The sequence below is a fragment of the Halichoeres trimaculatus genome, unplaced genomic scaffold (genome assembly GCF_033239565.1).
Source record: "Halichoeres trimaculatus isolate MK-OKI-2021-1 unplaced genomic scaffold, fHalTri1.1 fHalTri1_scaffold_2, whole genome shotgun sequence".
In the NCBI taxonomy this organism is placed as follows: Eukaryota; Metazoa; Chordata; class Actinopteri; order Labriformes; family Labridae; genus Halichoeres; species Halichoeres trimaculatus.
The window spans coordinates 29846549-29866134 of record NW_027437180.1 but is presented as its reverse complement, the minus strand read 5'-3'; the positions used below and the strand labels follow the sequence as shown (position 1 = coordinate 29866134).

Sequence of the window (19586 nt, the reverse complement as noted above, 5' to 3'; positions counted from 1 at the left end):
CAATATGAAATATCAAACAAAACTGAGCCCCTTTTTATAACTTTTAGCTCTATCTTTTAATATATTTTTTATTTTTTTAAATTTTTAATTTTGGGGGTATGATCATTAACTTTTGATCAGCTAATCTAGAAAGGAAACAGTTTCTTCAGTCTTCTCATCAACTGTATATATATATTTTTTAACTCTACAGCAAATTTTAATAAGTCAAAAAGTTCCATATTTCTGGCCTTCATTTCCACTGTAACAAGTCTTTATAAATTGTGATCTGTGTCATTGAATTCTCAGGATAATATGTGTCACAGTAAAGTTTAGGTAAAAACAATATCTTGACATATTTTTAAAAAAGCAAGCATTCCATTTCCCATACAAAGTGCAGCCATGGCTAATGGAAAAAGTATGGGAGGTCTGTGTAACTTCTCTGCTTAACACTAACAAGTCATTTTAGTTGACCAGTGTGCACCCTCTCTGTTGTGTAAACAGCACACCACGGGTTCCTGTCAATGACCCATGAAGTCACTTACTCACAGTGTAAATCTCACCTTTCCACAATGCTCTGTTTTCCCTCATAATAGCAATTACAGAGGAATAAATGTGAGTCCAGATTGGAACAGGAATGTGAATGAATGGGTACCAGTGAGTACCAGTGTTTTCACAGCACCACACTCACATATTTCCCCGTGTTTTCCTGCGTTCCCCGTGGCATGCCACAGTGCAGGTTGTCTCAGTGTGGGGTTGTGCGGGCCGTGTCAGGTGTCCACTGGGAGCTGTAGGCTGAACAGCACACAAGCGTCAGCTGCCTCATTTACTGCCGCTAATTTACTGGAGGAGGCTTGTGTGGGGGGCACAGGGGGGTAAGGTATGTGTTTGCTTTACACATATATGTGTGTGTAGTAGCCTGCCAAGCATGTGTGCCTGCATAATTAACCACTGGAGGGTCGTTATTCTCATTACTGTAGCAGGAAGCCAAGTAAAGTGGGTCTTAAAACAAATAATTACACCCTAAAATGATTCAACAATTGCCAACAGAGAAGTTTAACTTAATTCACAGATCTTGGAAGGAGAAGTGGATTTTTTTTCTGTGTAAAATATGTTAACTGTTACAAAACAGGTAGCTAAATAGTTTTAATTTTTTCTAAGTTTTGCAGATAAGAATCCCTTTCTGACAAAACCCCCTATTGTGTAAAAACAACACCTCCAAACTTGTTGCATGTTTATTTCATGTATTGCTGTGTAACATGTCAATAAATCTGCAAATATTTAGATAACGTCTCTAGCGTGAGGATACAAAGAAGTGCATTTATTCATAAAGAAAGAAAACCTGATAGAAACCTGTGGCCATGGGGTAAGGCTACTTTTGGCATCCTGTTATAGTTAACCTATTTGAGCTACTAAGACCTGCTCATTTTTTACTTACTTAGATAAAAACATGTTACCAAGGCATACAGTCACTCTAAAATCCAGGCATCGTAAATTAAGGACCCCGTGACACTCTGAAATGTAATTTATGTTGTTACCATGCACTTTATTGAAGCCAAAAATGCCTAAACTAAGTTGTGCTTGACTCACTGTAGTCCTTCAGCATCACATTTTCATTCATATCCATTGAAATCTGTGTAGCACATCATGAGCTGGTTGTGACTCATTCACCAGCGAAGCAGTTTTTATCTCATCAAACAATAAGCTGGAGAAGAAAACGCTTACAATTAATTGGTGTCAGCTCTTGGCACTCAACAGATTTTCATACAAAATGCTGCTGCGACAGTTTGTTTGTTATCAAAGGACATCGAGGCCTCAGAAAAAAACGTTTTGTGTTTTTCATTAATTGGCCCAGTTTTGTACAGCTGTACACCACTGCGTTAGAGATATGGAGCAATTGTTTAGCAAGCAGCTCTTGCACAACAAATCCAAGCAGTCCAGCATGGTTCCCCCACCACCACTGCCCCCCTCCTGCACTGCAGCTGCAAAGTGTGTGTGTACATGGGTGTATGTGTGTGTGTGTGTATGTGTGACCACCCATGGTCTGTGCTGGCCAAGGATTAGGGGGCTCAGGCTAACCCAAACCTTTTTCTCCACCACTTAGCGCAAATAGCTAAATTGGTGCAGATGGCTTATGGTCAGGTAAGCTGGCGGCTCCAGCACCAGACGTACTAGGTAACTGATTGAAAGGGGAAGGAGAGATTATGTGTGTGTGTGTGTGCGTGGGTGTGTGTGTGTGTGTGTGTGTGTGTGTGTGTGTGTTTGCATGTCAGAGAGAGAGAGTGTTTAAAGAGTGCACAGACGCACACATTTCCAGATCCTTTGGAGATGTTATCTGGATCTCATTTCTGGTTTGTGACTGGCATGAACGTGCTCTTTCTGCCCCGCACTTATACAAGAATTTATTCTCCGTGCTCTGTCGACCCCTGAGCGCACGTGTGCGGGGTAACGTGGGAAAAATTTTCATTCTCGCCTTTTCCTGAAGGAAATATACAACCCCCTTCTCCCCCATCCCTAGACCCTAACCCTCAAACCCACTACATCCCTTTTCCACATTTTAACAGTTTCCATATGTCACACTTGAAGTGTGTCAACAGGAAGTGATGCGATGACTTAGTGTAATGATGCATTGGAACATTTCCATGTAGAAGATGTATATTAGGGGCCAGATGTTGAATTTAGCAGCCATTCTGAAAAGAAAACAACTCTTCGGGAGATTTTGTGGCCTTGGAAACGTCTCAGTAACACGTATTGACATTTCGAATGACACTAAAAGCCCAGCTGAAAACTATCGCATGAATGGGTTCACTTTCAGTCTTTAGTTGTGGGAGGAGGTTAATGATTTTACCATACCCACTGTGCTCTCTTACACACACCTACACACACAAAGACTGCCAGCTGAGGCCCGTTTTTGCTTGACCTTGAATCATGAGATATGTTGTGTGCGGTCTGATGTTGACAGACACAGACAGACATTCTAACATTTACCGTTGTTTACAAAAGTAAGCCAAAGCAACAGGCTTCTTGTTTCAGGCAGTGTCTGCTGGGATTTAGTGCTGGGCCCCTGGAGCATAAACTGTGAACTATTGACTTGCTCTGGGAATCCATCACTGGACAGGACTGTAACTCTTGACCTGTCTGACTGAAAGACTCTCCCCCTAAAAAGACACAGACATGGACACTGCTTCACTTCAAAACTTTAGTTCAGAGACTCTAAAGACAAGGCGACTGGACTGTGTAGAGTTTGGGAAGACGTCTCACTTCTCATCACAGAAGCTTCATCAAAACATTAGTTTTAGAAGTTGAGTTCTCCAGCTTTTCTACCACCCTGCTTCTTTATGAAAAGTTACAACTGTTTTTCATCACATTTCTTGAAGCTGAATACAGCCCATGAAAATTTTGCCAAATCGTCACTGCCAATGCCAAACGGCTCATTTTGCTTTTGCTACTGACTCAAACTTTGAGCTTTTAATAACCCAAGGAGCCAGTCTATTTGTTTCTTAGGCCCCATTTACACAACGTTTCATCCAAAAATGCCAAAACGCATTGAAAAAAATCTGTGTCCACACGGAAACGCCAAGAGACTAAAAACGCTTTAGTACGAATGCCAGGCCTGTAGTTGGCACTATAACTCTCTTGTCGGAGGCCACTTTTGGGAGATCTCCAACAAAGAAGAGTTGAGCCGATTCCACTGAAAACGTCGGCTTACTGCTCACACGGCAACGGTGTTGGCAGCGTTTCAGAAAAATTCCATACAAGGCTATTTTCAAAAGTTTGCGTATTAGGTCGGCTAAAACACTTTTTTCCGTATAAATGCAACAAAACTTTGGTATTTCACCCTAAAATCGTTGTCTTGTAAAAGACCCCTTAAAAGAAGTTTTACACCCTGACAATGGCAGTCACCATAATGGGAATTCTGAAAACCTAACTTCCCATTAACCTAAAACCCAAAAACTAAAATAAATATTAACATGATGTAATGGACATGTAATTTTGAATTAACCCCCCATGTAGTGTATGATAAAACACATGAGCTTCATCCCTAAAACCACTCACAAACCAGGCAGCAGCCATGCTTAATTATTCTGTAAACTGGCATTTTTCTCTTGGGACTTAATGGGAATTTCCTTTTCTAATGCAGAAAGGCCAATATGGACAATCCAGGGACAATCTTTCACACTTTTGTACCAGCGTGACTTTTCAAAACTGAAGGCTACCCCTTGGTTGCAGGTAACAGAGGAGATGGACAGAGTTTTGATTTTTCAAAACGTGGAATAATAAAAAAAGGGTTAGGGTTAGGGTTAGGTTTAGGGTTAAGTTCTGTGAAACAACTGAAACTCACTTGATTCCAGCCCCGTCTTGTTCATATGATTAAGAGACAAAATGTGTCACCTGTTACCACTCACCACCAGGTTGACTTTGTGGGTTATAGCCCAGAGTTAATGTGGTTAAGCTGTGCAATCCTGACTGCACTAACAATGCTAGCCTGTGGATTAGCTGCTGCCATTTTTGGGAGAGTGGGTTAACAACACAGAGGGATTAGACCGTCCTCTGTGGAGGATCGTGGTGGCCTCAGTGAAGTCCTGTGGCAGACACATGGCTTATTGACTTACAAGAAAGACGTGGGTGAGATCTTTGCTTGGTCATAGTTTTGTAACACTGACCAAAGAATGCACAGTCTGACCTGGAGGGTTTTACATCCAGCTGGAGAGCAGATTCGCAAAAAGACTCGCCAGCGAAAAAATTGACTGTAAAAGAGGAGAATCTTGCGCATGACACACTGAATTGTATTTGTTGAGGTAACTTTTGTCAACCTTGAATAACACTGTCCTAAATTAAACTTGGTTATCCAGTGAATTCCTGTGTGCATGTTTCAGCATTTATCAGTGTGTGTTGTGTGTGCCTTTCCAAGAGTGCATCCAGTTTGTTTGTTCGTTCAGTGATTTATAGTGCTTCATTATCAGCGGGCTGCAGGGGTGTTTCCAGATGCTTGCATTTCCCAGTCATCCTCAGGATTTACTGTCATCATGTACCATCATCCTGAAACTATTCTCCGGTGCTTTTTTACCAATGCTCTACGTAATTGGTGTTCGCTCCGCTTCACTGACTCAGTGCGTGCTTCAAACACCAATAACTATGACTTGTTAGCAACACACAATCACATAGGATCTTTGACTCCATGCTGGAGTGGGAATTTTAATTCATTTAAGCTTTCTCAAAAAGTGCTGAAGCACCATTGGAGCCAGCGAATGACACTAGTGATTAAGTTGATGCGATTTAGGCATTGTGCCACAGTATGCTGTCATAAAAACAAACACAGACAGAGCTGCAATTTAGCATGCTGCTGAAAACATGTTGTTTTATGTGGGGTTCTAGTTCCAGGAAGAAGATACAACAGAGATCTGCGAAACAACAAAATAAATCACAGTGGAGATCTATTTTTCTAAAAATGAATCCATACTGTGCGCAAACAGTGATAAGCTGAAACATGCCGACAACTTCCCAATGATGGCATGCTTTGGATTATTGAAGTTCTTTGTTTCTGTCAATACTCTGCCAACAACAAAAAAAAAAAGAAAAGTAACTGTAAATGTGTTCTGCTTCTGTTCTTAGAGTGTTTTATGCAACAGCTCTAGCCTTGAATTGACAGGAAAAACAAGATTTCCTTGTGGGGTTGAGGAGAAGTTCATTTTCCACATCCTGCGTCAAACACAAGCCTCTTCCTTTTCTTTAAACCACAGCAGGTCCATGTTTGTCTCCTTGTTACAGCTGTGCTCAGGAGAGAGCACTGATTTGAGGACAATGACACCACACAAAGCTGCTCGCGAGGCCATGACCAGAACTGCTGTTTGCGGCCTCTTGTCAGTCTGAATGGAGGTTAGTTTCATAGCTCGCTGACTCATAATTGGTCACTACAGCTTTTGACACAAATAAGATTCTGGAAAGGAGTTATAAACAAAATTACAGCTGCTGAAATTAGTGCTGAGTACAGAAAATTGATGGGAATGGAAGAGTATTGGATAGAAATTGGAGAAAAACTGGTTTGAGGGAAATATTCATAGGTGTGGTTTGTATAGAGGATGTTTGGGGACTGTGAGGCTGCCAAAGCAGAACACAGAGGAAGGACAGAGCACAGATCTGCAAGTGACCTTAGCACGCAAACCACTGCACTTCTATTGTCCACCACATTACATACAGATAAAGACACATGCACATATATAACCCACTGACAGAGGGTGAGATTTTTCCGTTATTTAAAAGAACAGGGATATCTCTGAATCCATCATCAGCCTCTAAAAAAAAAACTCATTAATTTGGTGGTTAAACATCCAGAGAGGAGGAATATAGTTCTTCCAGATTCCACAAAAAAAGGGTCACACTAAAACGGATACAACCAAAGCTTAGCTTGGAGTGCTGTTGCTGTGGAGACAAAATACAGATCCAAACACAAAGGGTCAAAGGTTGCCCTCTTATGGAATGTATACCAAAGACGGAGAGGAAGAGCGCCTGCATGGAGCAGCGTCTTACCTGTCACTGTATGTATGACATGTCGAACACTCAGGTGCTATATTTAACAGACCGCTTTGCTTTGTGCCTTGCTCAGTCTTTGGGGGCTGGAGTATGTTTTGCCTGTGGGAATGCTCTACACTGAGGGTGACTGATATGTTGTTTCCGACTGTAACATTGAGAGGAAGGTGGTCAGGGGTCAGCAGCCTCCGCCCACCTCTGCTGCTTGGCACATCCTCTGCAAACGCAGAGACTCTAAAAATAGAGCTGCATAACAAATGGTTCTTGTGCCGTACTCAACTTAAGATTGTCCATATATTTGTACTGGCTTTTTATGACTGCACTGTGCACTGTTATTGGCAAAATCACCAAAGTTTGTGGATTGCATTGGGAGAACCAGGGTTAAAAACAAATCAAACAATAAAATAGCTAATAATTTTTTTGAAATTTCTTTTCTTTCTTTCTTTGTTTATCTAATCTGATCCTATACAGGAGGTTGGGATGTCTTTTGAAAGTTTGATGCACAAGACATTTTGTGGTGTAAATATCTTCCATTGCAAATTCAGAGCTTTAACAGACCCAAGGATTGACTAGAAGAAGATCACACAGGAGAATGACCACTAGATGCAGCTACAAAAATGAAAAACAGCCAAATAAATTGATGCACATCTGTCTGTAAGCCAAATAAAAGCCACCTGTTCAACACAACAATGCAAACAAATAACATTACAAGACACCTGCTCCACTAAGCAAGGAATAGAAACCTGCCAACAAAAACACTCAGAGGCAAAGAATAGCTGCTCCACCACGAGAAAAAAACACCTGCTGTGGCACAATATCCGCAACATTTAAGCCCCACATTCGATGCAAGAATAACAGCCACCTGCTGAAGGCTAACAATAGCCAGCAGCTAAGCCATTCACTTCAACCAGCTGCCTCATACACAACCATGACTGAGAGATACTGTACATGCTGAGTGAATGTCAGCTCATCACCAACATACACAGACACATTCCAGCACTTCACATTTATCGCTGTTACATAAAGGACAGGACAGTACGAGTACTTGTGAGGTAAAATCACACCAAAGTGTTCCACAGAGTGCCAGGAGGTGTCAGGGGGACAGTAATAACACAAACACCAGGTACCTCTTGCATAATCCAGCAGAAGATGGAAGGAATGTGAGTGTATGATGGTAAACACTTTATAACCCACTCAGCTTTACAAGCGTATCAAAAACATGGACACATCCACAGGCACACACTAACACTCAACACTGCACTGACCAGATGAGACAGGGATTAGACAGGCACGTGTCTTTCCCCTGCCTGTCCACACACACAAATCTTACCATCACATTTATTCATGTGTGTTTTAAAATCTTTATCAGCCACCTGGTTCTGTTCATGTTTACAAGAAGACTCTAGTTGTGTCCCAATCCATGGGCTGCAGCCTTCATAGCTTATGAAAACGGCAAAGGACAAACTGAAATGAGACTGTTTGGTCTCCGTTGACGACATTGCCATTGCCCTCAAAAAGTTGTTTAATCAAGATGTCTCTTCCAAAGGCCAAAAGAAAGGCTGATGTCAGGAACAGAGTGTTTCAGGGGAAGTGGGGGAATGATCATTCTCTGCACGGCTGAAAGACAGAGCTGTCAGCACAAGAAAATGTATTCCAAAGAGCAAGAAAGGTGGTAAATCAAAGAAAAGGTCAAGACTTGGTGATGTCCATCTTCAAGCCACACTGAGGGTTCCAACTGCGCTGTCCCTCAGAGCAAATGTGGCCCAGCTGTCTGAGACGTAGCGCTCTCTGGTGACTGGCAGCAAGTATTTCCATGACAGAAAAAAATAAAATGGTAAAATAATTTATGTTTAGAGGTACAGTTGCTTGAACAGTGAACTTTTTCTTTTTCTTTTTGTGAATGTTGCCACTTGGGGCCTGAAGTGGCGACACCCACTTTAGAAAAATGAAGCTGGAAGTTCTAAAATCTGCAGTTCATCAAGTTTCTGCTTGAGGCAGGCTGAAGATAGACTGGAAATGACACACCAAGGCAAAAACATCAGACTTTTATGGCATCAAAAAACACATTTTCAGGAGACATGCACCAAACGATTGGCCAGCCTATGAGTGATTGGTCCATCTTAAACAACTGATCTTATATACCTCTGGGAGTGTCTGACAGCCAACCATTGTTGCTTTTTGGTCAGAGACCCAAAAATAAGGACACTTTATTGATTGTCTAAGTTAAAGCATAAAGATTTTGTTGTTTCACAGGTACTGTTCAATGATTATCAATAAAATAAGATTGAAACATTGAAGGTATATGCTGTCAGTTATAAAAAATAAATAAATATCAGTAACTGTCCAATCAGCAAGTCAGGCTATTCAAAGATCGATGACCAGTGCTCGGCCAGAAAATTTTGATCGGTGCATCCTGGTTCAAAACATCGTGGATCTGAATAGCTGACTTCTACATATGAGGTGGGATCTTTTTTCCAACTCAGCAGTTTAGAAGATATTTAGATCGCAAGTATCCTCAATCAGAGGAGTGACTTGTGTAACTGACAGACCCTAAAGCTGTTGGATGAGAATATGAGGAAAGTAACAGATCTCCAATAAAACGTCCACAGCAGCCTCCTTTAGGGTCCTCCACTGTTAATCCCCTCCTGAGCAACTTCTTGAAATCGCTCTACACTTTACATCAAATTCAAAGCTTGTGTTGAAAATATGGGCATATTCTTAGGGCTCCCCCTTTTTTTTTGACCGCTTACAACCTCTTTGCTTAACTCATAGAAGTGTGTACAGTAGCAATTTCAATGTTGACTTCTCCTTTAGTGCAGGCAGCACCCACCACTCACTTGTTAAAAACATCTATGCTGTTTGCTCTCTAGTGTAAACTCGCAAATACCTTCTTAATTAGACTGATGTCAAGACTTGCTCAAGGTAACACATGAGGGGGTTTTAAAAAAAGAAATGTAGCACAGATTCAACAATGTGTCCTGCTTTTCTTCATACTGTAAATCAGCAGACAGTTAAGCTTCTTTAAACATACTTTACACCCTTTAAGTGTTTGTTCAGTTTATAATTTGATGTTAGAAAAGTCTCTACAATGAGGACTTGCTCAGCAAGGTACAACCGGCATAATGGTTATTTCTCAGACTGAGGATGTGATTATTTCCTATCATAACAATGTTTTGATTGAAAGGGAAGCAGAGCTTTTGCTTACAGTCTTGAGTGAAATTTGCTTTCAAATAATTTTTCAGCATTTTCCCAAGTTTTAGCAATATTTTTTGTTTTTACGCTTGCACAATCCATTCTTTTTAACACGTCGTCATGTAAACAAAGCTGTGTTGTTGGTTTGAACGAAAGCTTTAGCCTCGGCGCTGCTCTTCCTCACATCTGCTCTGTGTTTACATCATTTAAAGGATTTGTATTGTCTCTCTAAAAAGATTAAGTGGGCGTCACAGCTCTCTGTGTCTGAAAGGTCCCAGCAGTCCCCGACTACTATTAAGCAGCGAGGATCCCCTTCATGAAGTCATCATCTCTTTGGCTTCAATCAATCACTCGGCAGGGCCTCCACTGTAAAAGGCCTCCTATTAGTGGCAGTGAAAGCTCTGTTTACCCAAGCTTAGTGAGTTACCTTGGGTTACTGCAAGAATGGAGGTTGTGGAAACAGTTGGTCACAGACATAATACACCACACGTCACAGAGTGTTGCTCTGTGACACACTAAATTCATCACCACACTGAGTGACAAACTGACAACATTTGAGATGTCAAAGGGTTGTGATGTGCAGCAAGACAAAGAGATATCTAAAAAAAGTTGTGAGAGATAACTCAGGAATGCACAACGTGCCATTTAATATGAATGTTTCATAACTTAAACACAATGCCTTGCTACGTTTTTTGAAAAAGAAACCAGGTTTTAATATGAGTATGGAATATAACAAAGAGAGGATGAATTTTATTTTGATTAGTGAAAGAAGTATTTTGGTTAAAAAAAAAACTGGTTCAATGTCATTTCTTTAGATCATAACCTTTTATTTTTTTGTTGTTTGCCTTTTTAAAAAAAAAAATTCTATGAGTCAGCTAAAATACTCAAACACCGACATTAAAAACTGCACACTGTTGACCACTAGCCTTGTTCACTTTGACCTCTTTCTGAGGGCCACAGCAAGGCAAAGCTGACAAAGTCATTAAATGAGCAAGCAAGGGGGTATGAAGACGCGCGTCTCACTTGAAGCGTTTCAACCCCCCCTGCTCGCCCCTGCCCTGGCTTTTCACCCTCAGACCCCCCTTCTGACCCCTTTGTTGAGGAAAAGGGGACTAGATCTTTGGAACCAGCTAATTATAGAGTTTTAACGTCTGCTTGACTAAGCCCTAAGTGCTGGAAGACATTCCAACAATTGGGGAAATTCACCACCAGTGTTGGGTGTGGGTGTGTGTGTGTTCACCCTTTGTGTTAAAATGTCTTGCATCAATGTGCCTCTATATTAATAAAAAATAAGTCAAACAATTTAAAACAAAACTTGGGATGGGTATCAATAACCGGTATCAGTGTGTTGACATCATTACCTTTATGCTTATGTTGAATCTTTTTATTACATCATGTGCAAAGATTTTTGCTTATTTGTATTCATTTACATCCAGATATATCTAGATCCGGTGACTAATTTCATATTTATTTACTTATAAACTAAAATGTTGTTGACATAGAAAACCTGTAAAGCTTTCTTTCTGTTCACAGAAAATTCACAGGAAAAACTGATAAGGGAATTAATTACAATTGGATCAATAAGCTGAACTGATAATGGCACTGGTATCAACAGCAGCCATTGTAGTTGTTACAGATATGGCTCTTCAACTCATGTCTTCCCAAACTCTCAAGACAATTCTTGTCTAAAGGCAAGGCAAAAGCAAAAATGTCTCATAAATAACCAAAAAAATTATACCTTGTCACATCTGTAACTACTTCATTTTTCAGATCTTTCAATAATTTGGGTTCATTAAAAGTTATTCAAGTGTATCCTTCCTAAACTACCTTGAGGTCTGTGTTTTTAAAAGTCTTTAAGTACCATAAAAGTAACAGTCAAATCAATGGAAAAACAAAAAGTGGGATGTTTTCATCTTCATTAAAAGTATTTTAACCTCTTAATTTTATGGTTTGGGTGGTTGTGTTCTTTTTGGTAGTGGCAGGTGCTCCAAAAAAAAGGGCAAGTGATAACATTTCAACATGACCACATCCATGTTAATGCCTTCAGGCTGCCACTCCAAAGTGACCCTCAGGAAAAACATGCAACTTCTCTAAAGCTATCATTCCCTCTGCCATCAGGCTGTTGAACGTTGAAAGTAGTCACTATTTCTGTGCGTATGATTCTGGGTGTGCTTTTAAGGGACAAATAAAGACGTCTGAATCAAAATTTTGGTCTAAAGGTTTCGACTTACTCCACTCTTAGGTTTTGCTCCAAGTGCTGGTGTAGGTCCTGAGGTGGACGCAGCAGGAGAGTGTGGCTGTTGAGTGTTTTCTGATGCAGCCGGCACAGAGCCTTCATCTGACTCCTGTTGAACAAAAAGTCACCAAGATGCAAAACAATTACTTCTTGAAGGGTGATTAATAGCATTGTTTTATGCATATAAAGAAGATAACAAATTGTGTCTTTTGGGATTGTTATGCCCCAGATGGCCACTGGGGGACCGATGATAAAACTTTCGTTGAATGAATAGTAAGAAAAAAGAGAAGCGAATGTCCTCTCAGTTTTTCGAACGGCTGCACCAAAATGCTAAAATGCGGTTGTGTACCTGGAGTTGTCGACGATGAAGGGTTGGGGTACTGTCCATAGAGGAGGTGGCACTAAGGGCATTCTCAATTTCTTGATCCAGTTGGTCCAGCTTCATCAGCAGCAACACCATCGAGTCCAGACGAGCATGCTCACGCTGATAAAAGTAACAAATAATTTAAAATATATTAGTGCTGCACTGGTTTCGGACATGCTATCATAGCCAGAGGAGGATTTAGGTAGTCATGCGTCCCTAGGCTATTCTTTCTGTGGGCCCCCTCTGTGGGATCATGCTGTCCCAGAGGTTGTCCCACTCCAAGCAGCGCTGCCAGATCTTGGGATAGAAACAAGTGACCAGCTCTGATGAATCAAACCCAAAACAAGCCTAACAGGTGACTTACCTTGCTGTGTAAACAACAGACCTTTTGATAACAGTATAAATATTTATTTTTGTTCGGAGTAAATTGGCAGAAAATGCAGTCAAAATAGATATAATGAAAAGATAAGATAAATACTTTTTGCATTATGCAAAAATAACAGCAAACTGACAAACAGCTGGCATAAAAAAATGATAATATTTTTCTTGGTTTAAAAAATAATTTATAAAATAGAGATAAATTAAATAATTCAATCAAGTAAATAATGATAAATGTTTTTTTGTTTTTGAGCTGAGAGAGAATCAGGCAGGGATCATACAGCCAACAAATTAAGCCCCAATGAGCAACCACACTTTAGGAATCAAGCCTAAAAACCAATAGCCCATGGCTGACATGATTTGCAAGCGACTTTACAGAATAACAAACTCAAAGTCACTTAAAATAAGCAGACTTGGCAACTATGGTGACAGCATGCAAGTAAACAATTTGTTCAGCATGGCCATGTGGGCACCTGTTGATTGGATAGGTAGCATAATTCAATTTCCAAAATTAGTCTGACCAATCAGAGGGCCCCTAAGCACAAGGGGTCTCTAGGCTCCAGCATAGGTGAGCCTGTGAATTAATCAGTGCCTGATCATGGCGTGTTATTTGTGCCTGATCATGGAAGACTTTTTCTCTCTTTAGGATGCAGGAGGGTGACCACCTTCCCCTTATATTTCATTTCCAGTGTCTTCCAGAGAGGGACTCAATGAAAATCGCTTCAGGAGTATCTGTTGATGCGTAAACAAGAAGTGCTTTTGTTGTTTTCAACACTTTGTCTGGAGGGGGATGATCATTGTTCCTTTCCCATTCCAACGTTTCTCTTTGGTAAATTCTGCTCCTTACTTCCTTTAACTCTTCTCCTGACACTAAGGCTCTCTGCTCATCACCATCTTATTTGTTGTTTTAGTCTCCATTAGTATTCTTCTAGTTGTTGTCTCTCTGTTCTTCTGTGAAGCACTCTGAGCAACATGCTCGTATGTATGAAAGGTGTCTCCCTTGGACAGTCAAAGTAGTAATGGCTTTTTCCTTTTTGTTCTTTCTTGTTTTTTTTTGTTCTTCACCCTCTCTGTGTGTTTAATGTTTATCTTTTTCATGATCACTGCTACTTTTGAAATCACAAACTCAACCAACATATCATCGCTACAATCCTGTAATCTGTGGTGCACAAATATCCAGTCTGAGGCTGTGATAACAAGTCGCACACTGACCTCAGGTGGTGTGTCTCCAGTAAGACAAGCCTAATGACTACAATCCAGGACACACATCACTCCACCTACCACTCTGTCCCTTTGCTGTCCCTCAGTCCTTTTGTGTAATACAATATGAGCCTATGTCTCGAGTTAAAATCTTGTAAAAATCTCTTTTTAGTGTTCTTCACACAAGGCATGTTTTCATTTCCTCCTTTCGTCTTATCCCGGCCTCGGGTGTGGCTTTCTGTCTCTTGGTCTCCTGAGACGAACCCTGAGAAATTTCATCACACGGCTCAGTCATTAGCCCCAAACAAACCTTGAAACAATCTCCCTAACTGGCTTTTAAAGACTTTATGAGGGTGATATCATGGGACAAACAGACACTGTGAGTGTGTGTTTATGCAAAGGCTGCGCTGGCATGTTAACTTGTTTTTCTGTTCGTATGTGTGATACATCAGAGAGAATCTTTACTGGGTGAAATAGGAAGAAGTTTACGCTCTATATAAATAATAAACACGTTGGTTAAAGTGGCCCCACCCTGCTTAAGTGAAATTTACAGCGGGTGCGTTGCATTAACCACATTTATATTAGCTGACGGATGCTGATACACTGGAGTTTGACAGGTTTACAGATCCCAGATAGGATCTACATCTCTATAAACAAGCTACAGCTCTAGCCCTGTGACTGGCTCCCAGCTCCATCCCCTAATAACATCTTATGACTGGAGCTTACATTTATTTTCCAGTTAGTGCCCAATTAGCCTGTCCGAAGCAGTTCCTATTGGGTTTGCTGAGAGCGCACATAGGCATGGAGGGCCACGTGTGTCATGGAAATGTGCCTCACATTGATGCATTCATTGGCATTCCTCGCTGGTGGAAGCGCACATCGCCATGTTCTGTCTGCTTGGCAAAGAATCACAATGAAACATTGTACGGTGGTAAAACAATGACATCTTTACGATGCCTCTCTGAATGAACAAAAGCATCTGGCTCAGGATGGCAACAACAACCACAAAACAGCAGAGTCAAAAAACAAGTGCACAAGATGTCAGGCGCCTCAGAGAGGGTTCTGGTTTTTAAAAGGGGCATTCTGGTGGTTTAGGTTTCTTTTCTCTCTTTCCCATCTTTTGAGGTTTCTGTTACATTCCTCTTCACTTCCTGTTTTTAGGATAGGAGACAGTTCCCACACTGTTTGAACTTTGAGATCCCTCCTTCTCATCTCGAGCTGTCTCTTTAAAAGGCCCCTCTTACACCCTGTGCCCTGTATCCCATTTCTCAGGCCTGTCAGACTGACTTTTCCTCTGACCCAAACACAGTGAGCAGAATTTTATGAATCAAAATTGTTCCTCCCCAAATTGGATAAATGCAACTATAATACTTACATAGTTAAAAAAACAAACAAAAAAAACTATGAAAATATTTCATAAAAAAGGACAAAGAAGGCGAGCAACGAATCAATTGAGGGCTGAAACTGAGACGGTGAAGCCAGGTTGTCTACCGACAGATAAAGAACAGTTGAGCCAGTTTGGCCCTCAGGTCAGGATAAGGCCTTGTTTTTAAAACAAATAAACATGGTAACAAAGCCCAATATCAGGCTAATCTAAGGCCATTATGCAAACCAGATGGTTTCATTTTACAGACTCATCCTCCAGCAGCTTCACCACACAGGGGATCTGAGTGTTAGTGTCTATTTTCTGAAATCACTTTGACCACCAAAAGTAAGACACTGGTTTTGATTTGCTTTGTGATAATCACAGGTTTCTCCTTAATGCTAACTGCAGGATGTTTCTTCTGTTGAAGCTGATATTGTTGATCTGAGCAGCCTGACCTCTAAGTAAAGCACACTTTCTTCGTAAACTGGCTTCAGAGGAGATGAATACACCACATGGTGAAAACCACATGGTGCAGTCGAATGAAGGCGAGTCATCACCATATGGTGGATAGAGCGCCTTCAGGCCTCTCTGCTTTTCTCCCTAAGCTCTTTTTTTTTCCAGTTCCAGTGGCCGGCGTTTTGGACAATCAATCCAAAGGTTTAAAGTCATCCTCATACTGAAACCAGAGCTGGTAATAATAAATGTGGCACTCATTTGCTGTGTCCCTGCTCTGGAGTATGATGTGTCACTTTGGCAGCAGAAGAAGTGATGTCAACTTTGGCCAAAAAGGGCTTTTAAAGGTTTCTATGCAAACACAGAATAAATGTTAAGTCAATGCAGGTTTTATTACTGAAATGTTAGCTTGAATCAATGTGTTTTTATGAATGTAAGTCAAAAAAATCCACTAACTTGTCTACTATAACAAGAAAAGTTTATGGTTTAGAAGCCATATGCCCATTTGACAGAGAATTGATGTGACTGGATGTATTCAGAGCTATATTTAAAACAAACATAGTGTGCAAGTAAGCATGAATAGAAATCCCTCAAACTCATACAAATGTATGTAAATCTACAGTTCTTTGCCGAGATTTGCTCTGAAGGAGCAAACAATCTTTTTCAAGAAGCATCCTTCCACATTTCATTTGTCTGAACAACATGCCTTTTTGATACATCTGTTTGTCAGCTCTGATTTTTAGGGTCCACTGAAAAAAAGCACCGTGTCCAGTTTTCTGTATCCAAATGGGCTTGAAGGGCTCCTGTTACAGTATTTGCTGGAGAGCAAGTAAAGTCTTTCACCCCAGAGATTACTTGAGCCTCTGAGCCCCCTCTGTGTTCACAGTCTCCATGCCCTTATAGGACCTTGTTTTGCAATGAGCAGTTGAGAAAGAGTAAAACATTTCACAGATCCCCCCACTCACAGATCTGAAAGCATGTGAGAGTGAAGTCATTGTTTTCCAAGGCGCTACCAAGAGAGTGGGACAGAAATTATTTGTGGGCCTGATATGTCCTGTCTGTTTGGTACAGAAAATAACTTCATCATAATTTTCACCAATAAAACCAAGCATCACAAAACAGTTAATTACATTTTGTATAACATTGTATATTTGAAAGCATCCTTACCTTTCTCATGCGCACTTTGACAGCGTTGTCCTCTCTCTGCTCTGCTGGTTCATTTGTTCCATTTAAAACTGGACTGGAAAGTTTTGTGTCACTAAAAATAATAGCTTGTGCCTCCACATTTGTCTCCTCCATTCGAGACTCCACAGGTCCTGGCCTGTGCCGGTGTTCCCTCTGACCATCTGCCACCTCAGAGGCAGGTGACTCACCAAAGCAACACCCAGAAGCCTTTTGGTTGCCATGGAATCCCTCTGATGAGAACACATCTTTGACCTCTGTAGAGTACAGAAACACGTTTTCTGGTGCAGGTTTATCCCTCATCTGGAGATTTTCAGCATCTGGACTTTGGGTGAAATCTGAGTTCTTTGGAGGACCAAATGCAGGGGTGTCATCTGGCTCAATGTGGCTTACTTCTAGGATGGTGTCCAGCTTTGAGATGCTATTTTCCAGCTGCTGAGCCACAACTTGATCTTCATAACAAGCCAACTCTTTGGACACTGATATGTCATCAGCGCTCGCTGTTGATTCACTTAAGGAAGCTGTCGTTTGTTCATATTTTTCAGGACAGTAACTCTCAGCCTGTTCTGGCTTCCCTTCTAAATATCTGTTGTCTGGTTTTGAAGAAGAGAAATTATTCTCAGCTGTCAAAGAGCAACACTGACCTTTAACAAAAACATCAGGTGGTGTTGTTGGCCCATTCCTGACTTCAGCTGCTTCCTCACTGCTCTTTGCTTGTACACGTTCACCTCCCTGGTGCCTATCTGTTTCTGTTGTTTCAACATTATGTTGTCTCATGGATGTCTGGCAGGGTATCTCAAAAACTTTCGCTGTATCCAGTACCTCAGTGGAGCCCTGATGATCCATGTCTCTTTCCTGAATGTCTCCTGAGACACGCTCAAGTCCTGTGTTTTCATTTAGAGTTTCTGGGTTATTCACAGAATCCAGTTTTTCAGCAGAATCTGCACTCTGGCAGTCATTAGCGATATCAGGCACTTCCTCTTGCACTGAAGCCTCAACTGGTTGCATGGCTGTGTTAGCCAGTGACATCACTCCACCACCCTCCATCATAGTAATCGAGCTGTCCAGCAGATCAACAGGTAAGGTGATACTTGTATCCACAAGGCCAGAGATGGAAATCGTTTCTTCCTTGACATCTGGAAGGTCAGTTTGAGGTTCCAGTTCAGCAGCAGACAACTGGTTCAGAGCAGTCTCAGAGATCTCAGGAGGTCTGCAGTCACCCTCTGCATGGCTCTCCTTTGTTTCCTGATGATTTGGACGTTTGCCAGATTGCTCACCAGCAGATTCAGACAGTGGAGGCCCATTGTTAGAGGAGATAGAGATGTATTGTTGTTCTTCACAAGAGATATGTGGACTTTTAAAGACACAATCGTCAGTGCCGATGTCAGGGCTCAGGCTACCTGCTGTAACTTCACCTTCAGCGTGGTCGGATTTCTCACTGTGACTGCTGCTATCAGTTGCTAAAGAAATGTTTTCTCTTGACATCCTGCTGTCTGAGTCGCAATGAAACTCCCCTGAATTCCTCATGATTACGGTTTGGAGATGCTCTGTTTCAGAGACCCCTTTGGAAGTGTCAACATCCACAAACTCACGAGAGCTATGAACCGACTCCTGCAAGTCCACAACTTTAATGTTGTTTTCCATTTGTTGGTCCATTCTATCATTTATGACACAAGATGCCAGCTCATGAGTCTGACCCTCCTCCTTTGCGGGCAGCTGGTGGCAGCCCTCGGGCATGGAGGCACACCTCGTCCGTCGACTTTGTTTGGAAGCTCCCGATTCCATCCATGGCCCCTCACTGTTCACCCCATGACAGCACACTAGATCCAAATCATCATAACTGTACTGTAGTCCAGAGGGATGAGTCACATGCTCCTCCCAGCTTCTTTTCCGAATGGCTACTGGCATGTTGGAGAGCCAGTGTTATGCCATAGAGTTGTTTGTGATGCCAGGGGAAAAATGGAGAAGCAGATCTGCTGTAATCAAGAGGAAAGAATGGGGATAAGAAACGGCCTGTTTTCCAAATTATGAGTTAGCAATAAGTGCATAGATGACGGGAAGATACAAGTGTTTAATGTTCAAAGTAAATATTTCAAGGGGGTGCGTACTTATGTTGCATCCAGATTTCCTGAAAGTATAAACTCTGCAGGACTTCATAAAATGATGAAATCCTAAACTGAGATAATCCAACATAGTGGGATGATAACTTACAAAAACAGAGCCAGATTTAATATTGCAGCTTGACAACTTCATTTAATGTTTGCAATTTGTAACTGTCATTTTTTGCCTAAGGTGTATTTCCAGGAGCAGAGCCAACAGAGCTTCTTAAACACCTTGATAACGATCAAGATAAATTAAGGCGTCATTTGTTTGCAACTGAACCTGTTTACTCTGTACACTGTAACTAAACCAGTCCGTCACATTTACACTGCAAACCTGAACAACACACTAACTTTTTGTACCCACAAAAAACTGAAAACTTAGACATAACTTGTGGGAACTTTAACTTTCTATGACAGCAAGTGTTTCTTGAACAGCTGTACCTTGGATAAGCCAACATCATCCCATGAATCAAAACTAAGCTCTATACTGTACTCTGTTTTTTTCTGATGTTCTAGGTCAGAATGTACGGCAGCAAAAGAACACTTGAATTTATACTGCAGGACATAAATTAATTCTCTGTGCACAGCTGCCATAATATTACACAGAAC

General features: G+C 41.2%; 1 protein-coding gene across 2 annotated transcripts in view; it reads right to left on the bottom strand.

Annotated features, from left to right (window-relative positions):
• dlc1 (DLC1 Rho GTPase activating protein) overlaps window positions 1–19586 on the bottom strand; it is a 90082-nt gene that overhangs the window by 60700 nt on the left and 9796 nt on the right. Inside the window, exons 1-3 of one of the 2 annotated variants that reach the window (XM_074685679.1) lie at window positions 16861–18851; window positions 12282–12416; window positions 11928–12041 (exon numbers count right to left, since the gene is read on the bottom strand). In XM_074685679.1, the coding sequence (XP_074541780.1) occupies window positions 11928–12041; window positions 12282–12416; window positions 16861–18783 (2172 nt within the window). In that variant the 5' untranslated portion in view covers window positions 18784–18851. Of the gene's footprint in view, window positions 1–11927; window positions 12042–12281; window positions 12417–16860; window positions 18852–19586 lie in introns of those variants that run through there. The other variant, XM_074685685.1, reaches the window with a different exon arrangement.